The sequence below is a fragment of the Pogoniulus pusillus genome, chromosome 29 (assembly GCF_015220805.1).
Source record: "Pogoniulus pusillus isolate bPogPus1 chromosome 29, bPogPus1.pri, whole genome shotgun sequence".
In the NCBI taxonomy this organism is placed as follows: domain Eukaryota; kingdom Metazoa; phylum Chordata; class Aves; order Piciformes; family Lybiidae; genus Pogoniulus; species Pogoniulus pusillus.
The window spans coordinates 5,306,454-5,328,751 of NC_087292.1; the positions used below are offsets into that span (position 1 = coordinate 5,306,454).

At 51.2% G+C, this 22,298-nt stretch overlaps 1 protein-coding gene and 1 long non-coding RNA gene across 2 annotated transcripts; both read right to left on the reverse strand.

Annotated features, from left to right (window-relative positions):
* Positions 1–94: 94 nt before the first annotated feature.
* Positions 95–16,588, reverse strand: SGK2 (serum/glucocorticoid regulated kinase 2). Its single transcript, XM_064167939.1, has 14 exons — positions 16,378–16,588; positions 12,691–12,760; positions 11,309–11,366; positions 10,367–10,416; positions 9,714–9,771; positions 8,589–8,672; positions 7,978–8,109; positions 6,184–6,296; positions 5,637–5,673; positions 3,973–4,059; positions 2,512–2,607; positions 2,089–2,244; positions 1,608–1,697; positions 95–1,401 (listed from the first exon to the last, which is right to left on the reverse strand). Exons 1-14 carry the CDS (start codon positions 16,562–16,564, stop codon positions 1,246–1,248), a joined length of 1,374 nt encoding a protein of 457 aa, XP_064024009.1. The 5' UTR covers positions 16,565–16,588; the 3' UTR covers positions 95–1,245.
* Positions 16,589–17,546: 958 nt separating this feature from the next.
* On the reverse strand, positions 17,547–21,943 carry LOC135188499 (uncharacterized). The gene is made up of 2 exons (XR_010307725.1): positions 21,861–21,943; positions 17,547–18,316 (listed from the first exon to the last, which is right to left on the reverse strand). It is a non-coding gene; the product is annotated as an uncharacterized LOC135188499 (long non-coding RNA).
* Positions 21,944–22,298: the final 355 nt, after the last annotated feature.

Below are 22,298 nucleotides of genomic sequence, written 5' to 3' on the forward strand. Positions count from 1 at the left end.
CCAAATAGTTGCAATATTGCCACCGTCATGCACATCATTAAACCAAAACCCACAGCCCCCTTCCCCTTACATACGGGACAGAGATGGAAGCACATCAGTGTGTGCACTTTAATACAAACCAGGTCAGGTTGCTGTTGACTTCAGCATAAAAAAAGAAGTTCCAGCACAGCAAGAGCATCACACCAGTTGCAGCAAGCCCCTTCTTCACCCCCACATCAGCACCCCGCTTTCTCCCTCCCACCGCAACAAAACACAAGAGCCCAAGAAGTGACAGTCTGTGAGCATACGGACATATAAATTAAGGCAGAATAAATAAGTGTTCTGCGTTGGTGCCAGGCGTTTCAGAGGGGTGCTGGCGCCTGCAGCGCTGCGGCTGCTCTGCTGGCCCCTGTGCGAGGGCTCAGTGGTGCTACCACCCCAGCACAGGGCGGGGAGCGGGCTCAGCCTCCCTCCCTGTGCGGTGCTCTGAGGTGCTCTAGGTCATGCTCCTTGCAGTAGTGTGGGCATAGCAAGCCCATGGTGGGAAAGGATCCCCCACCCCAAGCAGGGTTTGGCCCTAAAGTTACCTTTATTTTTCTGATCAACTCAGCCTCTTCCCCACTTATGTTATCTGTGCTTTCCCCCTCAACAGCATCACTGCCTCCTTGTCACTTCAGCAGTGGCACGCTCCTGGGCTAGAGAAAGACTGGCTGGCCTGAAGAGCCAGAGCACAGGTCAGGATATACACATCTACAGCAGACTTTGCAGCAGTAGCTGAGCAGGTCTGCACTCTCTCTCAGTCCAGAATCAGCAACCAAAGTCCACCTAAAGAAAAGTGCTGCTCCTGTGAGGCACGAAGAGTCTATTTTGCTAGGAAGCACAACACTTGGGAGGGTACTGGGCAGAGCTAACTTCACAACAAGAGTGGCCAGTTACAGGGACATACCTCAACCATAATACAACCAGAGTGAACACAATTCTGCCAAGTAGCACAAGACACTCAGGGAAAGAATATATATATAAAAATCAGACTCTGTGTCTCACCTTCCCTGCCAGAGCAACAGTCATTTAAGGGGGCAATCCAAACAGTACAAGTTAAAAGAACTCTGTTCCATCTCAGCCAGTTAGTGTTATTAGTCCCAATCTCCTTCAACCACAAGCAAAGCACAGTCACAATCCTTTCAAAGTGAGCGAATGAAGAACACGCACCCAACCAACATAAAACCCATTCAGTTAAAAACTGGCTTCTCAAAGCCTTGGTAAAAACTAAATGTCTTCATCAGTTGGTGCATAAGAAAACCCTAAAAATGCATCTGAGGCACTAGAGCTGCTGGCTGCCAGGTCAGGCGTGTGGGTGATGGAGGCAGAGATCGCTTCTTGGGTGAACTCGGGATCAAAGTGTCGCAGATCAGCTGGACCAGCCTAGGCCAGGAAACAGAGAGACATCCACTGAGTGACCAGAGCCAAACCAACTGCTTGGGTTCAAGAAGAGACCTACTGTTCCAAAAGCATCATTCATACTGCATTTGCAGTTCCTAACTCGCACTTCAGCACCCCTCGGTGCTTAAGACATCTGGAGAGGATTCATTTTGTGCCACTATATAGCAAGGACTGAGACACCTACTTACCACATTGGGGTTGAAGGGAGGAGTAATCCTCTTGTGGTACAAGTCATCCCAGTTTATTGGGCTGAAGAATACATGATTCTTTATCTCAAGCTGCATAGAAAGCAGGGAGGAAGTTAATCTTCTGCCAGCCCTCCATTGCCAGCAGGTTACATAGCATTAAGTAGTCAAAGCAAGAGTTTGAGCTACCACATATCCAGGTAGGGGCCACGTAGCAAATCCTCACTACAGGAGGGTCATGGTCCAGTAATCCCTTGAAGGGAGATAGCACCATCACATGTTAGTGCCCTAGCTTGTCATCACACCTTCAATCATTTTGTTTCCCCCTTTGGAAATCCAGCTCAACACCATAAGACCCTTTTTAGGGAGCTGGAGGGACATCAGCATGCATGGAAATCTTTTCCCAAGGCAGTGCTGTTATGAAAAAGGCTCAGAACAGAAAGGTTTGTTAGTCCTCCCTCTGATCTGAACAGAAACAACCTACAAAGTCTGTCTTAGCACCCAGCCTCCTCTTCTGGTCCTTGTGGAGAAGTCCTTGGAGGATGTCGCAAGCTGCCACAGTCTTGCACCCTTGGATCTGGAGTTGCTTGTGCAGGATGTTGTCATACATCTGAGAGACATCCCGGCTATAAAAAGGAGGCTAATTCCAAAGAAAGGAGAAGCAGACAGGTAAAACATGAGCTACCATAAGGGACCACAGATCACAGGTCAAAACGAGTGCTGCAGTGAGGAAAGAAACCTGCCATCTCTCAGATATCAAACATGATTAGAGATTCAGACAGCAACAGGTTATTCTAATTTGGGATTCCACTGTCTATGTCAGGTACCTTGAGAACACCAAATCAACCTCATATTGCCAACAAGATATTCTCCATCATGTGGCATAGAAAACACCTTCAAAACTTACCAGTCCAAAGAGCATCTCATAGAGGACAGCTCCTAGGCACCACCAGTCTACTGTCCTGTCGTAGGGCTGCTTCTTTAGCACCTCAGGAGCCAAGTACTGGGAAAAAAAGTCCAAAGTGAATATTTGAGTCAAATCGTAAGAGAAGAAGCTTTGTCCTCACCAAGTACACAAAGCTGTCTGCAGCTCAAGCTGACTACCTGCATTAGGAAGTGCACTGATGCAGCTCCCACTGTGCTTTGATAGACTCTCCACTTGCTTCAGAGCAATGGGTTTGAAAGGCTCCTACTAATAGTCTCAAAGTGGGTTTGGGTTTTGTTTTGGTGGGTGGAGGAAGCTACAGAAAGTTCTCTTTCTATAGAGGGCTCCTACAAGGATTTGCCACCCACTGTAACTCACTAGCAAAGCTGTCCTGCACTAACACATTACACCTCTGAGAGGCTCCTTTGGTTTTGAGAAAGCTGTGATTTTCAGCCCAAATCAGTCTGTCCAAAGCAGCAAAAGTACCAATAATCACCACCAAGGAACAATAGAGAATTCGACTGGCCTGCAAAGCAAGCAGCACATCAAGTCTGGTGTCACACAGGATGATCTGTGTGCTATCAGGCTCTCTATCTAGGGCAGGGGAAAAAAAACACAACACCAAAAAAAACCAAACACAAACCAAAGCTAGAACATTCCTGTTCGGTTCATGCTGTACTATTGCACAAGTGTGTCCTCACTGACAGCTAAGGGCTGGCACCAGGAAATTGCTGCTCCCTTCTCCTGAGCTTGAAATACTGACAAGTGCCTTGTTTACAGACTCTTCTTGAAGCTGCCTGAGGAAGGACAGTAGGATAGGTGTATTACCCAGGCCAAAGTGGTAAAAGTCCACAGTTCAGCAAGAAGCAGGAAAAGGAGCCTCCAAGAAGCCCAACTGCAGATCAGTTTTAGCACAAGCTAGTTGAGGTGCATAGGAGAAGAGACATCTCCTCCCCTCTGAGCAGAGTTTACATTCCAGGAGAGCTTGGGCCTCCCCTCTGTGCAGGGTGTTTTGCAGCTCCTGCACAGGACATGCAGAAGAGCACAGCAAGGTGCTGTAGGTCAGGACCAGCAGGCTCCCTAGGATGAGAACAGGTCAAAAGCCTTCTCACAGGTTTGCTGTGAGGTGGCAGAGTCAAGGTTATCTCCACAGCTACCTGGAGCACCCCCACTTTCACAAGAGTGGCCATTGTCAAGTGCAGGTACCCCTGTCTCTGCAAGCACAGCACATTTAAAGTGCAGCTGCTATGGGTGAAGCTGTCTTCTGCTGGCTAAGGAAAGCATCATCTGAACTGTTGGCTTCAGGCTGGCAGCCTCAAAGAGGCCAAGATGACCTTACTTAGAACCTGTGTTTTGAGATGCTGAGCACCCTCACAAATCTGAGATCCAGAGCAACAAGTCTGTGCCCAGGGGGTTACAGCAAAACCCCAGTACATGCAATACCTCAGGAGTGCCACAAAAAGTAGAAGTTGTCTCCTCTTGCTCCATTCCTTCTTTGCAGAGTCCAAAGTCTGTCAGCACTATGTGTCCCTGAAGAGGGGAGAGAAATTTCAACTTGGCCCACTCTTGCTGGAAAGGTGACAGGATTTCCAAGCATTGGCCTTGACACTGCATCTCATGTAGGTTTTAATTCCCTCATGCTCATCCACTTCCCCTCCCTCTCCTTCTGGAGGTCCTATACAGGATCACAGGATGACAGGAGTTAGGAGAGACCCAGAGAGATAATCAAGTCCAGCCCCCCTGCCAGAGCAGGACCATACAATCCAGCTCAGGTCACAAAGGAATGTATCCAGACAGGCCTTGAAAGTCTCCACAACCTCTCTGGGGAGCCTGTTCCCTTACAGTAAAGAAATTCCCCCTTATGTCGAGCTGGAACCTCCTGTGCTGCAGCTTCCATCTACTGCTCCTTGTGCTATCCCAGGGAGCAGTGAGCAGAGCCTGTCCCCCTCTCCTGACCCCCAGCCCTCAGATATTTATAAACATTAATTAAGTCCCATCTCAGTCTTCTCTTCTTCAGACTAAGCAGACCCAGGCTCCTCAGCCTCTCCTCACCAGGCAGTGCTCCAATCCCCTAATCATCCTTGTAGCTCTCCACTGGACCCTATCCAGCAGGTCCCTGTCCCTCTTCAACTGGGGAGCCCAAAACTGAACTCAGTATTCAAGATGAGGTCTCAGCAGGGCAGAGTAGAGGGGGAGGAGAACCTCCCTTGATCTGCTGGACACACTCTTCCTAATACACCCCAGGATCCCATTGGCCACCTTGGGCACAAGAGCACATTGCTGTGCCATGGATGTTATCCACCAGCACTCCCAGGTCCTTCTCCACAGGGCTGCTCTCCAGCAGTCACCTCCCAGCCTGGACTGCTGCAGTTTATTATTCCTCCCCAGATGCAGGACTCTGCACTTGTCCTTGCTGAACCTCATCTGGTTTCTCTGTGCCCAGCTCTCAGACTGTCCAGGTCTCACTGGATGGCCACACAGCCTTCAGCTGGATCAGCCAAGCCTCCCAGGTTGGTGTCATCAGCAGACTTGCTGAGCAGACTCTGCCCCCTCCGTGTCATTGATGAAGATGTTGACCGGCACTGAACCCAGCACTGATCCCTGGTGAACTCCACTGGTTACAGCTCTCCAGCTGGACTTAGCACCATCGATTACCACTCTTTGAACTCTGTCTTGTAACTAGTTCCTCATCCACCTCACTGCCTGCTCTTCCATCCCACAAATGCAGTAACCTATAAAGGAAACTCTAGATTTTCTTTTTAATTTGTCCAAAGCTTCACAGTGATGAAGAGATCCTGCACTGCTGTGCTTAGCCACTGCTTTATCCTAGAGCCACATGCATAGTGGTCACCACCTGAGCAGCAGCAGTGACCTGCTCTTACCACCTTCAATCCCTGCCCACAAGTCAGCTCTCAGCTTTTGGGAAGGAGTTTAGAAGGCCCTAAGTGCCCAGTGCTGCACGGGACAGGCTCACTGCTCTTGCAGGGTCTGCAGTGCAGTGGTGCACACATACAAGATCTGTGCAGTGAGGTGAAGCTGCAGAACCACAGCCCTCCCTCTATGCTCCTGATGCTTTCAAAGGCAGAAGGCAGACAGCAGGGACATACCTGGCAATCCAGGAGAATGTTCTCAGGTTTTAAGTCCCTGCAAGACAAAAAAAAGTGCTGTTCTGGTCAAATCTGCTCAAACATTTAGAGCAGCTGAATCTGAAAGCATGTCAGCTAACAACAGGAGCTAACAAAACTTCCTTATCTAGTTTGCCAAGACCTTCCCAAGTGCAGATTCCCATCACTGTTACATATCAGTATACACACATACAAAGACAGACTGCTGCCACAAGTTCAGATGTTAGCCTGCATTTCTCTGCAGAAATTATTACTGAGAGACCTTTTCTCACTGACTGAGCCAGGTTTCTTTTAGATCTGTATACCTGATCATTCTTTGTCCTTCCTACTGTCAGGCTGTGAGGTTTACTGCCCATGAGGTGGTGCAGACAGCACCTCTCTTGCAGGGCAGAGAGCCAGCAGCGAGTTTGGAGATTCTTCAGCTCCTCCAGTCCCACATTCTGTAGGGCACCACTGAAGCCCGTGTCCCCCTTAGCAGCACACAGTCTGGCTGGGCAGACTCTGCAGTCGTGCTGTGCTCACACCTCACCTGTAAATGATGTTTAGGGAATGCAGGTACCCGATGGCACTGGCAACTTCTGCAGCGTAGAACCGCGCCCGGGGCTCACGGAAACAGCGCTCCCTTTGCAAGTGGAAGAAGAGCTATGGGCAGATGAGAAGGTTGATTATTTCTCCTCTAGACAAGGGAAGGATGGCTGGGGCAAGCCTGAAAGCCAACTAATGCAGTGAAAACTCATTTGCAGCAAGCACCATATAAGCCCAAAGTGACTCAAAAAAATCCAGAACCCCTTTCCTAAAGTTGCTTGTTTTGTCCTCCTCAAGTCAATATCACTTAGTAATTAATGCTCAAAAAAGCATTCATCTGCTAAGCTAGTTAAGCTTCCCAGCTTGCTACAGCCCAGAGGCTTATTGTAGTGGTAGTATGTACTGTGTACAATTCTGGAGCCCCCAACACAAGCAGGACGTGGAACTGTTGGAGCAAGTCTGGAGGTGGCCACAAAGGTGCTCAGAGGGCTACAGCAGTTCTGCCATGAAGACAGGCTACAAGGGTTAGGGTTCTGCAGCCTGGAGGAGAGAAGGCTTCAAGGAAATCTTGGAATAACCTTCCAGTATCTGAAGGGGGCCTATAGGAGCAACTATTTACAAGGTTTTGTAATGACAGGACAAGGAGTAATGAGTTTAAACTGGAAGAGGAGAGATTCAAACTAGATGTTAGGAAGAGGTTATTTCGAGTGAGGGTGGTGAGACACTGGCACAGGTTGCCCAGGGAGGTTGTGGATGCTCCCTCCCTGGAGGTGTTCAAAGCCAGGTTGAATGAAGCCTTGAGCAACCTGTTCTAGTGGGAGGTGTCCCTGCCTATGGTGGGGAGTTGGAGCTGGATGAGTTTTGAGGTCACTCCCAAACTAAACCATTCCATGGCCACAAGAAGCAGTACATGCCCAGAGCTGAACCCACTGAGATCCACAACCTGAACTCTATTTCACAGAATCACAGAAGATTTCTGTTGGAAAGAACCTTTTCAGGTCATCTTGTCTAACCCTCCTGCAGTCAGCAGGGATGTCTGCAACTACAGCAGGTTGCTCCAAGCCCAAACCACCTGACCTGGAGTAGTTACATGCATGGGGCATCTACCATCTCCTTGGGCAATCTGAGCCAGTGTCTCACCACCCTCAAGTAGCAAAAATTCCTTCCACCCACTCTGATCAGTTTCACTCCACCACCCCTTGTCCTGTCACAGCAGGCCCTACTAAAAAGTCTGTCCCCAGCTTTCTTCTCTGTCCCTTTACATACTGAAAGGCCTGAATAGGCTCTCCCCAGAGGCTTCTTTTCTCCAGGCTGAAGAACCTGGCCTCAGAGCAGAGGTGGTTCCAACCCTCAGATCACTTGTGTGTCCCTACTTGGGCAAGGCATCACCTTATATATTTGACAGCCAGAAAAAGGAAACATGTTATCTTCTACATGAGAGAGAAGAATCTAGCAAACAACAATAGCATCACCCAAGCACTAAACTGAGATCCAGAGCTGTCCCATAAGGGAGTTTTGCTTAAAGCTGACCATCAGTGTTCTTCATTCTCCACCATGAACACTCCTAACACACTTCTCAGACTCCTCACTTTGGGCACCCTCTGGCTCAAGTCATAGTCAGCAAACTCTTCACTCCATTTAGAGGCAGGACAATAACATGCCAGCTGCTCCTAGTTCATCCTTGCCAGCAGTCAATGCAATATTGTATTTGAACATCATTGCCTTCTGACAAGAAACAGTTTAAGGCAATAGAGCAGAATGCTTGGGAAGGATTAAATAAAGCCTGAGAGACACTCACCTCTCCACCATTCACATAGTCAAGCACAAAGTAAAGCTTCTCTGAGGTCTGGAAGGAGTAGTGGAGTCCCACCAGGAAGGGGTGCTTGACATTTTTCAGCAGTACATTGCGTTCTGCCATGATGTGGTTTTGCTGTCAAAAGGCAGGGAAGGTGGCAAGAGTTTCAGCACAGGTTCAGAGCAGTCTGCAGTAGGGGCTCACTGCTGGTTTTGGGACAGCTGGGAATCCAAGAAAGTCATCTCCAGCCTGAGGAATGGAGCTATTCCCTCCTGTCTGATGTAATTCATCTCAGTTCTTCATGTTCCCATGGCACAGAGAAATCCATGTTTCTCATGTAGACATCTTTCATGATACATTGGAATGGGCTGCCTAGGGAAGTGGAGCCACCATCCCTGGAAGCATTTACAAGGAGACTGGATGAGGCACTTAGTGCCACGATTTAGTTAATTAGAAGGTGTTAGGTGATGAGTTGGACTTGAAGATCTCAAAGGTCTTTTCCAACCAGGTTAATTCTGTGATCAGTGCCAGCCCCAAGATATCTGAACTGCACTACCAAGATGGCTCCTACACTGATCACTGTTTGCCAGAGTAGCCAAGGAGAACAGACCTACCTCCTTTTTCTTTAGGATGGTTTTCTTGTGCAAGACTTTCACTGCATAAAAAGTCCCATCACACTTGCGTTTGGCCAGGAGGACCTGCAACAGAGAGTCCTGGTCACAGCTTCCAGTCACACCTTCTGCTGTTCAGTTCATGTTTTCTCATGAGCTCTCTTGAGTGAATGCACCAAGTATAGCTTCAGAGAGTCACTATCAACTTTTAGAATCATAGAATGGGTTGGAAGTAACCTTGAAAGGTCATCCACTCAAACCCCTCTGCAATCAGCAGGGACATCCTCCACTGGATCAACTTGCTCAGAGCCTTGCTAAGCTTGACCTTGAGTATCTCCAAGGATAGGGTCCCAACTATCTCCCTGGGTAATCTGTGGCAGTGTTCCACCACCCTCATGGTGCAGAACTTGTTCCTAACAGCCAATCTAAATCTGCTTTTCTCTTACTTCAAACCATTAGGACTAGGCAAGTTGTGCGTTTCTGAAGCACTTCACATGCATGGTGCTAGGACCTTCATAGAGGCACAGAGCGATGCTTATTCCAAGAGAAGAACAAGCACACACTGCTCTTCCACCCTCCTGCACCTTGCCCCTCCAATTCAGAGTGGTCTTTTGAGATCAGGAAGGGTGCAAAGGATGCTACAAGAGGTGGCTTCTCTGACAGGTGCTTGCCTGCCCTTCAGTTAAGTGAGCACTGAGACCTCATGGTGAGGAGCCAGAGCAGTGCAGTACCTGCTTCCCAGCCATTATGCAGAGAGGCCAAGCACTTCGATGTCAGAGGGCTGGAGCTTTCTTATTGCCAGGGTTAAAAGACCACCTCCACAGATGCTTTTTTGCTGTCTCACAAGGTACAGATTTGTCTGAAGATCTTTTGCTAGCCTGAAGCTTATTTGGAAACAAATACTGCTCCCCACCAACACCTTGAGCATAAATCACCTCACACTTCTGTCTTTTGAGGCTGCAGGGCAACTTAAAGAAAGAAAAGACTATAAAACTCCTAAGGTCTCTTGTGGTTTCTCCTAAAGGTAGAGGTGGAAGCAAAGGGCACAGATAGAAACTCCTCTAGCAAGGAAGTATTTCCAAGCTGTCTCTCAAGAGCTAAACAGGCCCAACTGTGCAGCAGACCTACCTTTCCAAAGCTTCCTTTGCCAATAACCTTCAGAAAGTCGAAGTCTGTTGGCTTGGCACTGTTGAGCAAGAATGAAACAAGTTAATGTTTCCAGGAGAGAAATGCAGCAGCACCAAAGCAGAGCTCCTTCTTGGAAAGTTCAGCGGTTGTGAAAGGGATTAAAGGGCACTGAATGGGTGAGCCTCGCTCCCAGCATGCAGGGACTTCACACTGTGTGTGTCAGTGCACCCAGGAGAGGATGAGCAACTCCTCAGCAGCCCACCTGCTGAACACAGCACCAGCTGGTGGCATCTTTTGGGACCAAGTGGCATTTTTTACAGCCAACACAGTATATCCACACTTCTGTAGAAGGATAATCAGGGAACCAGCAATAAGGAGAAAGATCTTCCCTTACTACCTCTCAGGAGAGATGGGATAAGGGACCAGGCACACGGGCAAGGGCGTGTGGTTATGGTAACAGAGACCAGCTTATAGCTGTATGTCTTGAAACGTGGTGCACCAATGCTGCACACGGTATTAAAGCCAAGTGATGTAGGGCTCAGGACTCCTGCAGACACCACCCACAGGACACACATGGACCAGCTGCATCACCCTCCTGCCACATCCCTTCACAGCACACACCACACCCCACCCAACTTGTGCAGGGAGCTTACTTTGGGTTAGCAGAAGGTCCAAGGTTGATGTTGTCAGTTGGTGTTGGAGGCTAGAGAGGATAACAGTAACAGGAGTCACAAGGAGCACAGAGCAGGTTGCCCTTTGCTTTCCTCCATACAGCATCACCTGTACAGAGCCACTGATAAATACCCAGTGGATGCTTTGGCAAACCCTTGGGAAAAGAGGCAAGCCATGCCCCAAAACAATAACATCTTTAAGCTGGAGGCTGTAAGGAGCCAGAGCCTGTGTCAAAGTCCTCATCCCATGCTTGCACAAAGAGGAAGTGCTAGGTGACTGCTTGGCTCCCATTTGGAGGCTTTCAGGACCTGCTGTGCTGCCACAGAAGAAAGGCACTCTGCAGCTCAGTTCTCACCACAGCACCAAGACATTGGGCACTCCCCACTGGCTGAGCTTGGCAAGAACCCTGTGCCCGGCTCCGAGACAGGAGCATTCCTGCAGCAGGACACAACAGCAGCCTAAACCCTACAGCACTCTGCCCACTCCTATCTAGCCCCAAAACTGACAGTTTTGGAGCCTTGGAAGTTTCCTTATGAAGACACAGCACCGGAGAGTTACAACTGCCCTCCTCCCACTGACACACAGAATGGTTTAGGTCAGAAGGGACCTTAAAGATCATCTAGTTCCAAGCCCCCTGCCATTGGCAGGGGCACCTTCCACTAGATAAGACTGCTTAAGCCTCTTCTTCCTGCTCCTCAGCAATCTTCCCCTCTCCAAACTCTGGAAACATTATGTCTTTTCCAAAAGACTACATAGGGCCTCTCTGCTCTCCTTTTTCTCTACCCAGCACCCCCACAGGGACAACGCTGCAGAAAGACTCCTGGCAGGCTGCTGCAGGCTCTCCTCCTTTCTTTCCCCCTGCAGGCACCAGCCTTTCTCCATGCCAAAAGTGAGGGCTTGCTGGCTCAGAGCTATGATCTCACCTGGGTGCTTTTATCTGGGCTCCGGGAACGATCCATTAAAAAAGCAACTCGCTCAGCACTTGGGAAAAGAACAAGCCAGTATTGAGAACAGAATACAAGAGAGAAACAGCTCCACACCATTGACTTGCCAGAGAGCACCACAGACCCCCACTGTGTGCTCCCCTTCATCACAGGACACCTCAGAGGAGCTCCCCAGCTACCCCCTTGACTGCTTCCACAGGGTTGGGGGGAACCTGCTCTGGGGGATGCAGGGGACAGCAGGTGCATGCAGACAGGAGATGGGGTGAAAACAGTGCCTGGGTGCACAAGTGAGTTAAACAAGCACAAGAATATTAGTGCCATTGTCAGTCCTTGGTTGCATTAGCAGAAAGCAGTCAGGGCATCAACACGAAGATCAGCACACCCCTGGCAGCAACACAGATTCACGGCCAGACAAGGCTGCAACCCTCCTGGTCATGGCCAGACCCTTCTTGGGGCAGATGCAGCCCCCCCAGGGATGCTGCAGCACCTACCCCTGCCACCCAGTTAGTGTCCCCACAGGGCAGCCAAGAAAATCCAGCCAAGTCCCACTGCCTCATGGCATCTGGGCTGGCAGCAGTTAGAGAGCATTATTCCAGGGCAGGGCAAGGCTGGTAGCACTGCAGAGAGGAGGGGTGGCCATGGCAGCCAGGACAGGCTCAGTGGGCAGCAGCAAAGCACAGGGTTCTCATCTACCCAGCATAGCTACTGCTAGGGCCAAAGAAGTTGGATTTGAACTCCACACTTATTGGTTCAGATCCATCCTGCTTGAGTATCACTGGGGGAGGATGGGTCCTGCTATCCCAGGGATTCCTCCCTTTGGGTTTTAAGGGTTCCCCAACTTTCCTTACCAAAGGCAGGATTAAAGAAATAAGAGGAGGGGAAAACAAACCCACAAACCCCAAAAACCCACACAAACAAGAAACCCCAGCACAAAAGGCTCTTTTCCCTTCTCCTCTGACTCCAACAGCTTTGACCATTTCTCCTCAGCCCCACCAAGCTTTGATACACTGTAGGGAGGCTCTGAAAGCTCTCATCCTCCAGAACCCTCCACCCTGCCCCCTCCAAAAAGAGGGCTCCAACATCCCACCAGGCTTCCCCGACTCTCACCTGTGGGTGCTCCCCCTCTCCACCCCCACACACCACCAGGCAGAGCCCCCTGGCCATCCCAGAGCCCCCCTCCTCCACAGCCAGGCTGACCACGGCGGGAGATGCCGAGCAGCAGTGGGTGCTGGCAGCTGTCCCTGGGCACTGCCCACATCTGGCTGGTGCCAGCCAGCTCCATTCACCGCCGAGCCAGCGCCTGGGTCATGGGGCTGAGCTTTTAAAGGGCTCTCATCCCAGTGGGAGGCTTTGGTACTCACTAGGAGCAGAGTCTGGAGCCGGAGGCCTTGATGGTTTGTCCTATCCTCTCCCGGCCGTGCCTGATGAGTTCTGCGAGCAGAGTTGGAGCAGCGGAGCCGGTTAGCTGCAGCGCGATCGCCGGTGCACAGAGGCACGGCTGTTCCGCACTGACCTCGCTCTTCTCTCCACAGCCGCCCTCCTCCCTCTGCCACCCACATACCGAAATAACCGGGAAATTATAGGAACCAGGACAGCTCCCCTCCCAGCCCTGCCAGGAGCACTCGACGGCTCCAGGATGGGCACAGGGGCCACACAACAGACAGCACCTGGGCTGGAGCACCACCGTCGAGCTTCCCCGGGCTACCCCTGGCTCCCCAGGAGGGACGAGGAGGGTGTTCGCAAGGGGAATGTTGTAGTGGGATACGTCAGGCCCTTGGCACAGCCGCTGCCCCTTCCATTCAGGACTCTGTGGGTAATTAGGGCCATGAATGAAAGCTTTCAGGGCTCTGCAGGAGGTGAGCCAGCACACACGTGTCACAGACTAAGTGACTTGCCCAAGGACACACAGCCAGTGCCAGAAGCTGGGACTCCCACCGTGCAGCATCGAAGCTGCCCAGCCATGCAAAGCAGTTGCCACCACCCATCATCATCATCATCACCACTTCCCCCTTCAGAGAAAGTCCTGAGCCTGCTCCTTGCTGCACAGGCTGGGCAAGGGAAAAGCCTGAGATGCACAAGCAGAGGAGTTAGTTTCATTAACTACTCCTAAGCAAAGCATCTCAAGACTCAGTGTCACTCTCTGGCTCTGCTCTAGCTTTGCTATCCAAGGGAAAGAAGGAACCAAAACACATACAGAAGCATTCATTTCCCCCAAGAACAGAGAAAGCCTTTGTAGACACAAGCAAGTTGCTGTCCTGCAGTCTTCTACAGTCCAAAGAGCTGGCAGCATCAACTGCCAAAGCTCATCTGCTTGGGTAAGACGCTTGCAGGACAAGTTTTGAAGTAAACACAAGCCCATATACAGAGCCCTTCCTACACGGGTCTTTGGAGCTGCCTGATGAAGGGACCAGCATGCTCCTAAGGGTTACTGAGCTTGGCACCACCAGCAGGTCTGGAATCTGGGGGTACATTTGAGCAGCTAACACAGAGGCTGTGGTTTTGAGGTTTCTGAATGGATAATATAAAGAGAAAGCAGTAAGTTAAACACCACAAACCATTCGGTAAGAGAGCTTACTGCATCTAGTCTGAGACCCTGACTTTGTCCCATACATTGCCCCTGCAGCAGGTACAAGAGTTTGTCATGTAGGCAGCACCCAGATGCTTCAATCCCCATCTCTTCCCATTGGGCTTAGTACTCCTTCCCTGACAGTCAGGCTCTCCCTGGCTCACAGAGATCTCTTGAAGGTCATCCAATGCCTGTCTTGGGGCTATGTCTGTCTCACAGGCTGCTAGGTGGACTAGCCAGATGTCATGGTCACAGCAGAGGGATGTCAGTCCTACTGTCTGAGAGCTGGCATCACTTACTCAGGGCTCAGTGCCAAGGAAGAGGATGGCACAGAAGGTGTCTGGGAGCATACAGGTGTGTATAGAACAAGCTTCAAGCTGCAAATGGCAGCAGTAGCATGAAGGCTCCTACATCTTGCACAGGGGCCTCTCACAAGAGCAACTCAACCCAGCTCACAACTTAAACACCTCACTCTCCCTCCATAGATGCTGCTCCACCAGGTAATGCAGCCTGTTCACTCCAAATCTGAAACACCTCCCCTTGGGTTTGGCCCCAGGATCAGCTTGCTGCCACTGCTCTGATCCTAGGCTGGGAAAAGAATGACATGTCTGAGCATCTCATGGGGCACACATGCAAGCTACAGAAACATTCATCTACCTCAGAGCTATTTGCTGACAACAGAGTACAGGACAAGTTCCAGAATCGCTCCAAGGAGCTTGGACAAGGCTACTTTAGAAGGTCTCTACAACTTGCAAGCATGCAAGAGCACTGCTGCTGAGCAAAGTCTGCACAGCTCTTACATGGCTACGTTCACACAGCCCATTCATGCCTCCATTTACCAGCCCCATTCTGCTCCACTGCCTCTTTGCTGGAAAGGAAGCTGCTCAACAAGTCCCTGCTGACCAAGGGCAGCATTTTCTAGCAGCACTGTTTCATAAACATAGTCGCTCTGGAGCAAGAGCCTCTCCTCCTGCACTGAAGTACCACATGCACATTTAGGATGTCCACATCCCCATCCCATATTATGCTCAGGATCAGAGTCACCTTCCCTGGCCTGTGTCCACCTTCAAAGCCAGGGCTAGTTTCTGGCTGAGATCTACTGAGCAGTCACAGAGGCTTTTCCTTGCCAGGAAGAAACCTGCTCCCCTAAAGCACAGATCCGAGCGCACACACGCTGAACAGCAGTCCCAGAAATAGGTCACGAAAATACGCTGGCATCCTGGGTTATCCATGCCCAGCTGCATCCCCCCTGCTGCCTGCTGGGGCAGCAGAGATGCTCCGGGCATGGCCGGGGTCATACAGAGCATCAGCAAGCAAGTCTAACAGTTTCCTGAGAGGACAGGACTAGTACACACACGACTGCACCCCACACCCTCTCCTCAAAGACCATTTCACCCCAACCCCCAGGGCCAGGGGCATCCCCCAGGGCAGCAGGCACCCACTCACACGACATAAAGCTGCTACTTACAAGTTGGAGCAGTTACTGCAGCCAAACCTCCCCCCACCAAACATCTCTCAGTAACATACGTTTTCCTCCCAGCACAGCACAAGCAGCTCCCTCTTCCTTCACCAGTTCTGCCAGCAGTGACCCACATTCCCATGCTAGCCCAGCGTTATTTGCTACAAACACATTACTAATGCAAGGCGTACCTTGCACGGAGAGGCAACCTCATAGACTCGTCATCTGCAAAGCTGCCTCCCACCCTCCTCCCTCATGTCACTGCTCTCGGCATCCTCTCCTGCCTAACCTAGATTGCAAACCCCTCCGAGCGAGGGCTTCATCCTCCGTGGCTCTGGGAAGGGCTACTTGCCAGCGTGGCAGGCTGGCACTGGGACAGCAGGCAACGCTTCGGGGGAAGTTCAGGGTTTGGAGGGACAGAGTTGAGAGAGAAGCACCCAAAGCAGCCCAGAGTGTTGACCCAGCACAGGGGGAATGCTCCAGTTCTGTCCTGGGGAAGGTGCAAGATTCCTGCACACACAGGCTTCCACTGCCAAGAAAAAATCCTCTGGCTTTCTTCTGCTACAGAGCTGAGAGATAGCTCCAGGCCAGCACTGAGCTCTGCTTCCATTCCCATGGAGGCACAACAGCAAGCTCAGGAAAAGATTAGAGGAGCCTTTAAAGGACTTCTTCACTTCAAGGAGGTTTTCTTAGTTGCCCTCTGCAGAGCTCCAGGCTCATGCAGTATTCTCTTGTAGATCCTTTCCCCTGCACCCAAGGAACTCCACAGTCCAGAGCAGGAAACCTAGCCAAGCAGTTCTGGCTCTGAGCAAACTGCAGCCCTCAGACAAACAGCTCCAGATCTTAGAGAAAAACCTCCTTGCAAAGCCGGAAGGCAACAGCAGGTGGATGAAGCTTTGCAGCATTTGGGGAAAAAACAGACCACAAACAACAAAACCAAACCATTTAAACCTTTAAAGCCAACAAACAAAACCAGAAAAAGAGAAGACTCCACAAAACTAAAGAACAAAGCATCACACCCACCTGGGAGCACATCTACCGGCACAGGCTGTGTCTTGGAGCAGGGGAAGCAGCCCGCAACTGGCAGGCACAGAGACCCCTCACATCCCAAACTTCCCATCCTTGCACTAGTCCACCCTGGCAGACCAGAAGCCTGAGGCTCTTTCCTAAAGCTCAGAGAGAAATAGCTGTGCTTCCCACAGCAGTGCATTTAGCCCCTGACAACAACAACCCCCCTCCCAGAGTGACTACACCGCTGCTGCTGCCTTCCTGCAGCCCTTTAAAGAGAGCAGAAGCTCCTCAGCTGAAAAGCATTAAGAGATACTTGCTATCTCTACCCAAAGAGTCAGAATTTAGGTGGGGGTGGTTGTCTTGGGTGGAGAGGGAGGGATGCAGGTGGTGGGTAGGAGCAAATTGCATGTCGGCAGGTGTCTCAGGTGCTCACACTGATCCTTTACGCATTAGCAAGCTGGCAAATTGTCCACTGTCTTGTGATTTGGAGGAAGGTCAAAACTGTTGTTTGGTTCAGGTCAAACCCAGAAGAAGCTGCTCCTTCCCATGTCCTCCACCAATCCAGGGCAGCCAGACTGGCACTTTGCAGCAGTGTTATGTACAAACATCAACACATGTGGAGAGGAAAGTCCTGGTGTGGGAGGGTGAATTGAGAACAGAGACTGAGCTCTGAGCAAAAGGAGGCACTGAAGGAGGGCTGGATATCTTCTTCCTCTCTTCACTACAAATACAACAGGAGACAAGCCAACTTATAGAGCTTGTTGAGTGGTAGGTGCAAGGCAGAGGTCTGAGCAGCCTTCACCAGTGGGAGCAGAGGGGCTGGTCACCCTAGGACAGGTCCCCAGCTCCAGATTACAGCCACCAGGAAGAAACTGAGTGATCTGATGTGCCCACTGCCATGTGTAAGGAGAGAGGGGCAGCAGCAAGTTCTTTGAAATACTGTTCTCTCTCAGATTAAAGCCTGAACTTTCTGCTCAGCCCACATCCTCAAGCTATTACCACTGCCAGCTCTTAAAAGCATCTTCTGTTATGTTTCAGTTTTCTCCTGTTTGGCTCCTCCTTGCACTGAAACGGTCGAGTTTCAGAACACTTGCAGCAGCTACCTTACATATGCAAAGCAGTACCTTGCAGGTTTGTTTCCTTCAGTAAAACCCTTGCTATGAGTGACAAAGTCTACTTGGTTTTATTTTTCCACACAAAGGCATCTTTAATTAAAAACAAAACATTTTCCATCCAAAACAGAGAAAGCAGAAGGATCCCAAAGGAAAAGTTTTTAACCAGCCAGAATTGGCTGGAGTGTGGCTGGTGATGATAACAGATAGTGATGGACAAAGCAGTGGCTGGGTTGGCTTTGTCCACCCTGCCCCCTCTGTTTGTAGGGTTTGCTGACACACATGGGCTCTGCACGCACTGGCTGTCACTCAGGGCAGTGCTTGTGATGTGAAGCTGTACAAACAACCCCCTCCTGGCCTCCCTTCAGGTCCCATGGGAGCTGGACTGCATGCCCACCTTGCTGGGAAGGGTGAGCCCCTGTCTGCACCTGCCAGATGTGCAGTGGGATTCTGTTCTCTGCCAGGTGCTCCACAGCCCAGTGCTGGTGGGATACTTCTGTGGGGAAGTTTCTTCCATGCCCTCACCATCCCCAGGGATTAGTGCCACTGTACCAGCCTGCAGTGGGGTTCTGTTCTCTGCCAGGTGCTCCACAGCCCAGTGCTGGTGGGATACCTCTGTGGGGAAGTCTCATCCGTGCCCTCACCATCCCCAGGGATTAGTGTCACTGTACCAGCTGGGAGCATTACCCTTCGTCTTCCCCAAGGCAGTGGAGGAGGGCTCCATCCAGGCCACGTTCATAAAGCCAGCCAAAATAGTCCCTTCTCCTCACAGCTGGGCAGGAGATCAGCAACCAGCACAGGGCCTCCTCGGGAAGCAGCTCACACAGATGTTTCTCCAGCTGCAGTGGTGAAAAGCACAGGAGTAAGAGCAGAAGCAAACTCTTGGGTACAGCTCTGCACAGCCCTGCAACTTGGAGCCAGCTCCCTGACCCTTGTCTGGCCAGCACCCACCCAGCAGTTGGTCTGGTGGAGATCACTGGGGTGCTCTGCCACTGCTCCAGTGTCTCTTTCATTGCACTCCTCTGGAAAGTGCTTTGGGACTGGCTGAAGAAGGGCACTGGAAGAGAGCTGGCTGGTGGTATTGGCAGGCTGCTTGGCTTCTATACAACAGAAGACACTTGCCCTCCAACTGTTCAGCTCACAGATTCCTGCTCTAGAGAAAGGATTTTGTTCTTAGATGCTCTTGAAGAGCTGAGACCAGATTCATCCACCCAGGACTCAGAGTGACTGTCCTGGCACCAGTGGCTCCCTGACACAGAAGGCATTCCCTGGAACCACTGAGACATACAGGCCATCAGTAAGTCCCCAGCATAGGGCAAACTGGGGGAATCAACATCAGGCAGGGACAGGGCTTTGCCCTGGAGAGCCCCATGACTCCCTGGAGAGGTGCCCTGGGTAAGAAGTTGCCCCCATCATGATGGAGGACATGAGTGGGGCAGGTAGATGTGAGCATGCTGCCCACCCAGGCAATCCTGCCCGAGTATATCCACAGCCACATTTAGCAGTAGCAGCTCTAGCCCCTTGCCCAACCTTAGTGCCCCCTGAAGGGGCTGCCAGGGTTGAGAGCACTTCCAGGGCACATACATCATACAGGCACGTGGAGGTGCTCCAGGCATGGCCACACACCCCTCACACAGGACTGGCCTTGGCCTGTTCCCCAGCCCAACACTCACAGGGTCCTACAGAGAATGAAGCAATTCTAGTGCAGGCAGAGCCCTGCTGGAGTCAGCACAGGGGCTGGCCAGGGCTGCTCAGCTCTGCAGGGCTTGCTTCCCTGCCCTCCACACTGCACATCTGTGCCAGGAAAAACCTCTTGGCTGGACTTGGGTCCAGAGGTGATCAGCAGCTCTCGGGTGACTTAACCCCTTTCCTGCATGTCCTCTGCCTGGGCTGGACGTGGTCAGACCATGGTGAGAGCAAGCCCTGGCCACAGAATGGTGATTTTTATAGCTGCACTGGCGTATTTCCCTTCCCCCCGTGGGGAGGGAAAGCTGCTTTCACTTCCACAGCCCTGCACAGGGCCCAGGGCTGCATGGGTCTCCATGGCTAAGTCTGATCCCTCCTGCTGGGGGCAAACCTTGGCTGGTACTGCTTACCTTGGGGAAGCCACACTTACAACCTCCCCAGGGCAGGCCATGTCCAGTTTGACGCCAACGCGCCCATTGTCTTTAAGCACAGAGCAGTACCTCCCTCGCTCTGTGTTAGAATGTTGTATACACTGTTTCACAAGGAAAGGTGTCCTCTCTGCAGCTCCCTATCTGGCAATATCCATCATCAAACCATAAAAGGATCCTCGAAGTGAAACCTGAGCAATCAGGATTGCAGGGAAAGGGCCAGATAAGATTAAAACAAACATTTCTCTATCGACCTGCAGTGGAAGGTGATGTAAGGTTTGGCTACTCAGCTTTGCTGGCTGAGAAACAGCATAGGGGTAGGATAGGATAGGATAGAATAAGGATGGGATAAGATAGGACAGGATATTCTTTAAAAGGTCAGAGCCTATTTGTTCATCTTAAGAGGATTCATTAAAGACTATTGGTGACCACTGGAGTTCTTTAAAATAAAATTATTTCCCCTCTTTTTTTTCTCTTTGCACTTTAAAAGGCCACTGCTCAGCCTCTGGCATTGCCCTGGACTCTCCCACATATATGCTGGGAAGTTTCCTATGTTGTGAAAGGAGCAAAGAAGAGGCCACTTGGGATCATGATTTTATTCCAAGGTGGATGTGAGCAATTCCTGAAACATTCTGTGTCTCCACTTCTACAAATATGGATGTGACAGAACATTGCTGATCTCCTCTAAAGCCTTTACATTGCCTCATCCAATTACCGCCACCAAATTTGTTGGCTGGGACTTTCTTGCTCCCAAAGTTGATTTTTTTAATGTGTAGGCACAGCCTCAGTGAATAAATAGCATGAAACTGGGAGCAGCCTGACTCTAAGCAAGCCTTCCTTTCCTGGCTGGGCAGCCCTGCCCTTAGGGATGGTGCAATTCTCATGCTTGCTGTACCTTCTCCTCTCCTCCCCTCTCCCCTCTTCCCCTCCCCAGCAGGACTTCAGGGCAATTACAGGTTATATTTCAGAGACTATCTTAAAAAAGCAACAACAACTCTTTTTTGTGGGGCTGAGCCTCTCTTTTCTTCTGCAAAGTCAGTCTGATGCAAGGTGCACACTTAGGATCACCACCCACAGCTCAAGCCCCAGGTGTCACCAGGCTGGTGGGGACAAGGGCAGAGAGGCAGCTTGCTGGCTAGATTAAGCAGGACTTAGCAGCCTGGGGACAGCTCAGAGAGCCTAAAACCAGGCCCCTCTCTGCTGACACAGTGCTGGCTTCATTAGGAATGCTTGTAAGTAAAGCATCCCTGGGAATGCTCCTGCATATTAGCCCCATTCCAACCCCATCCCCGAGAGCTGCAGCTCCAGCTCTGCTGTATGGGATGTGAGGTTTCACCCTTTTTATCCACATACCAAACCTGGGGAGCAGCTGGTGCTGGCACAAACAGGTTGTCTGCAGCATATAGATGATATAGATATAGCTATAGATACAGATACATAGATATGCAGATATAGATACACTGGATCCAGTGGGCAGCCCAGTCCAAGCTGGGCCAAGCACTGCTCACAGCATTGTCAGGACCTGTGAGCCCCCAAGCAAAGAGCAGCAGATCTGCTCTGAAATCTGTTGATCTTGCCTCTGTTCCCCTGCTCTGGTGCTGAGCAGGAACAGCCCTTGGGCTGTTGACCCCGTGCCAGCGAGCATGTCAAAGATGCCCCATTGAAGGGCTACAAGACACAGAGCTCAGCCCAGGAGACCACAGCCAAAATTACCTGAAATTCCTGGTGCAAACTTCACCCTTCTGAGGCTGGCTTCAAACACCCCATGCAGCACAAGCCTCCTTTCCTTGTGCAGGTGGCTCAAGGACATGGAGGGACACACAGCTGGTCACCAGCTACCTCTGCTGATCTGCCAGCTCCTGAAACTAACCAGGGTTGGGGGCATTTGTAGCTGCTCCCTCTAGGAGCTCACCCAGAGAGGTGAACTGACAGAGAGCTGCAGACACAAACGGGGTGGTGGAAGCTCCTTCTGATGGAAATTTCTTTGGGGAAGAACACTTAATGCAGAAAACCTTTCCACCGAGCACAGTATTTCCAAGGGGGAGCAAGGAGGCTGCTCATCTTCTCTCTGAATATCTCCAGAGCTGGGAAACAAACCTCCTCCACTTCCAGCTGCTGACCCTGAGTCAGACCCCAGAGAGCAGCTCTCCCATGGGCCAGCAAGGGACAGGTCCTTCACAAAACTCTTCTGCCTCCCACTTTGGGGTTCAAGTCCAGGTGAAGAGAGGGAAAAGTCAGGATCATCCCAGAGAGAGCAAGCGGTCGTTACCTGCAGAGCGAGGCGTGGGAGCCGGACTCGTGGGCTCCGGCAGTGGGAGCAGCGGGCACTGCTGCCGCGGGCACTGCTGCCGCGGGCACTGCTGCCGCGCTCGGCCGTGGGACGCCGCCGGGACCTCTCTCCCTCCCCTGCTCTGTGTTTTGGCGATTCGGGCTGAAGGTCGAAGCAAAAGTCCGCAGGAGTGGCTTGTGGCAGGAAGTAAATGATTACCCTGCCACCGGGGCCGGGGCACCGGGAGCTGCGGTGGGAGAGGAAAATCCTTCTCTAGGGGGGATTAGAGGGCAGCTGGCGGGCAGGGAAGTGCAAAGGGTCAGAACAAAGTGCTCTGTTCCCCGGAGATTGTGTTGGGTCACATGCCAAGTCCTAGCAGCGGTAATGAGCCATGGGTCACCTCCCAAACACGGGCAAGACCTCCTGGAGTGGACACGA

Bases quoted from the DNA above. Each gene is read 5' to 3' on its own strand.
- SGK2 (XM_064167939.1), bottom strand. From the start codon at position 16,564: ATGCACTGCTGTGGGAAGCACAGCTATTTCTCTCTGAGCTTTAGGAAA. The intron at 12,761-16,377 runs GTGGGTGTGATG...CTCTGCTCGCAG, and splicing joins GCCGGTAGATGTGCTCCCAG to AACTCATCAGGCACGGCCGG. The intron at 8,673-9,713 runs GTAGGTCTGCTG...TCTCTGTTGCAG, and splicing joins GCAAAGGAAGCTTTGGAAAG to GTCCTCCTGGCCAAACGCAA.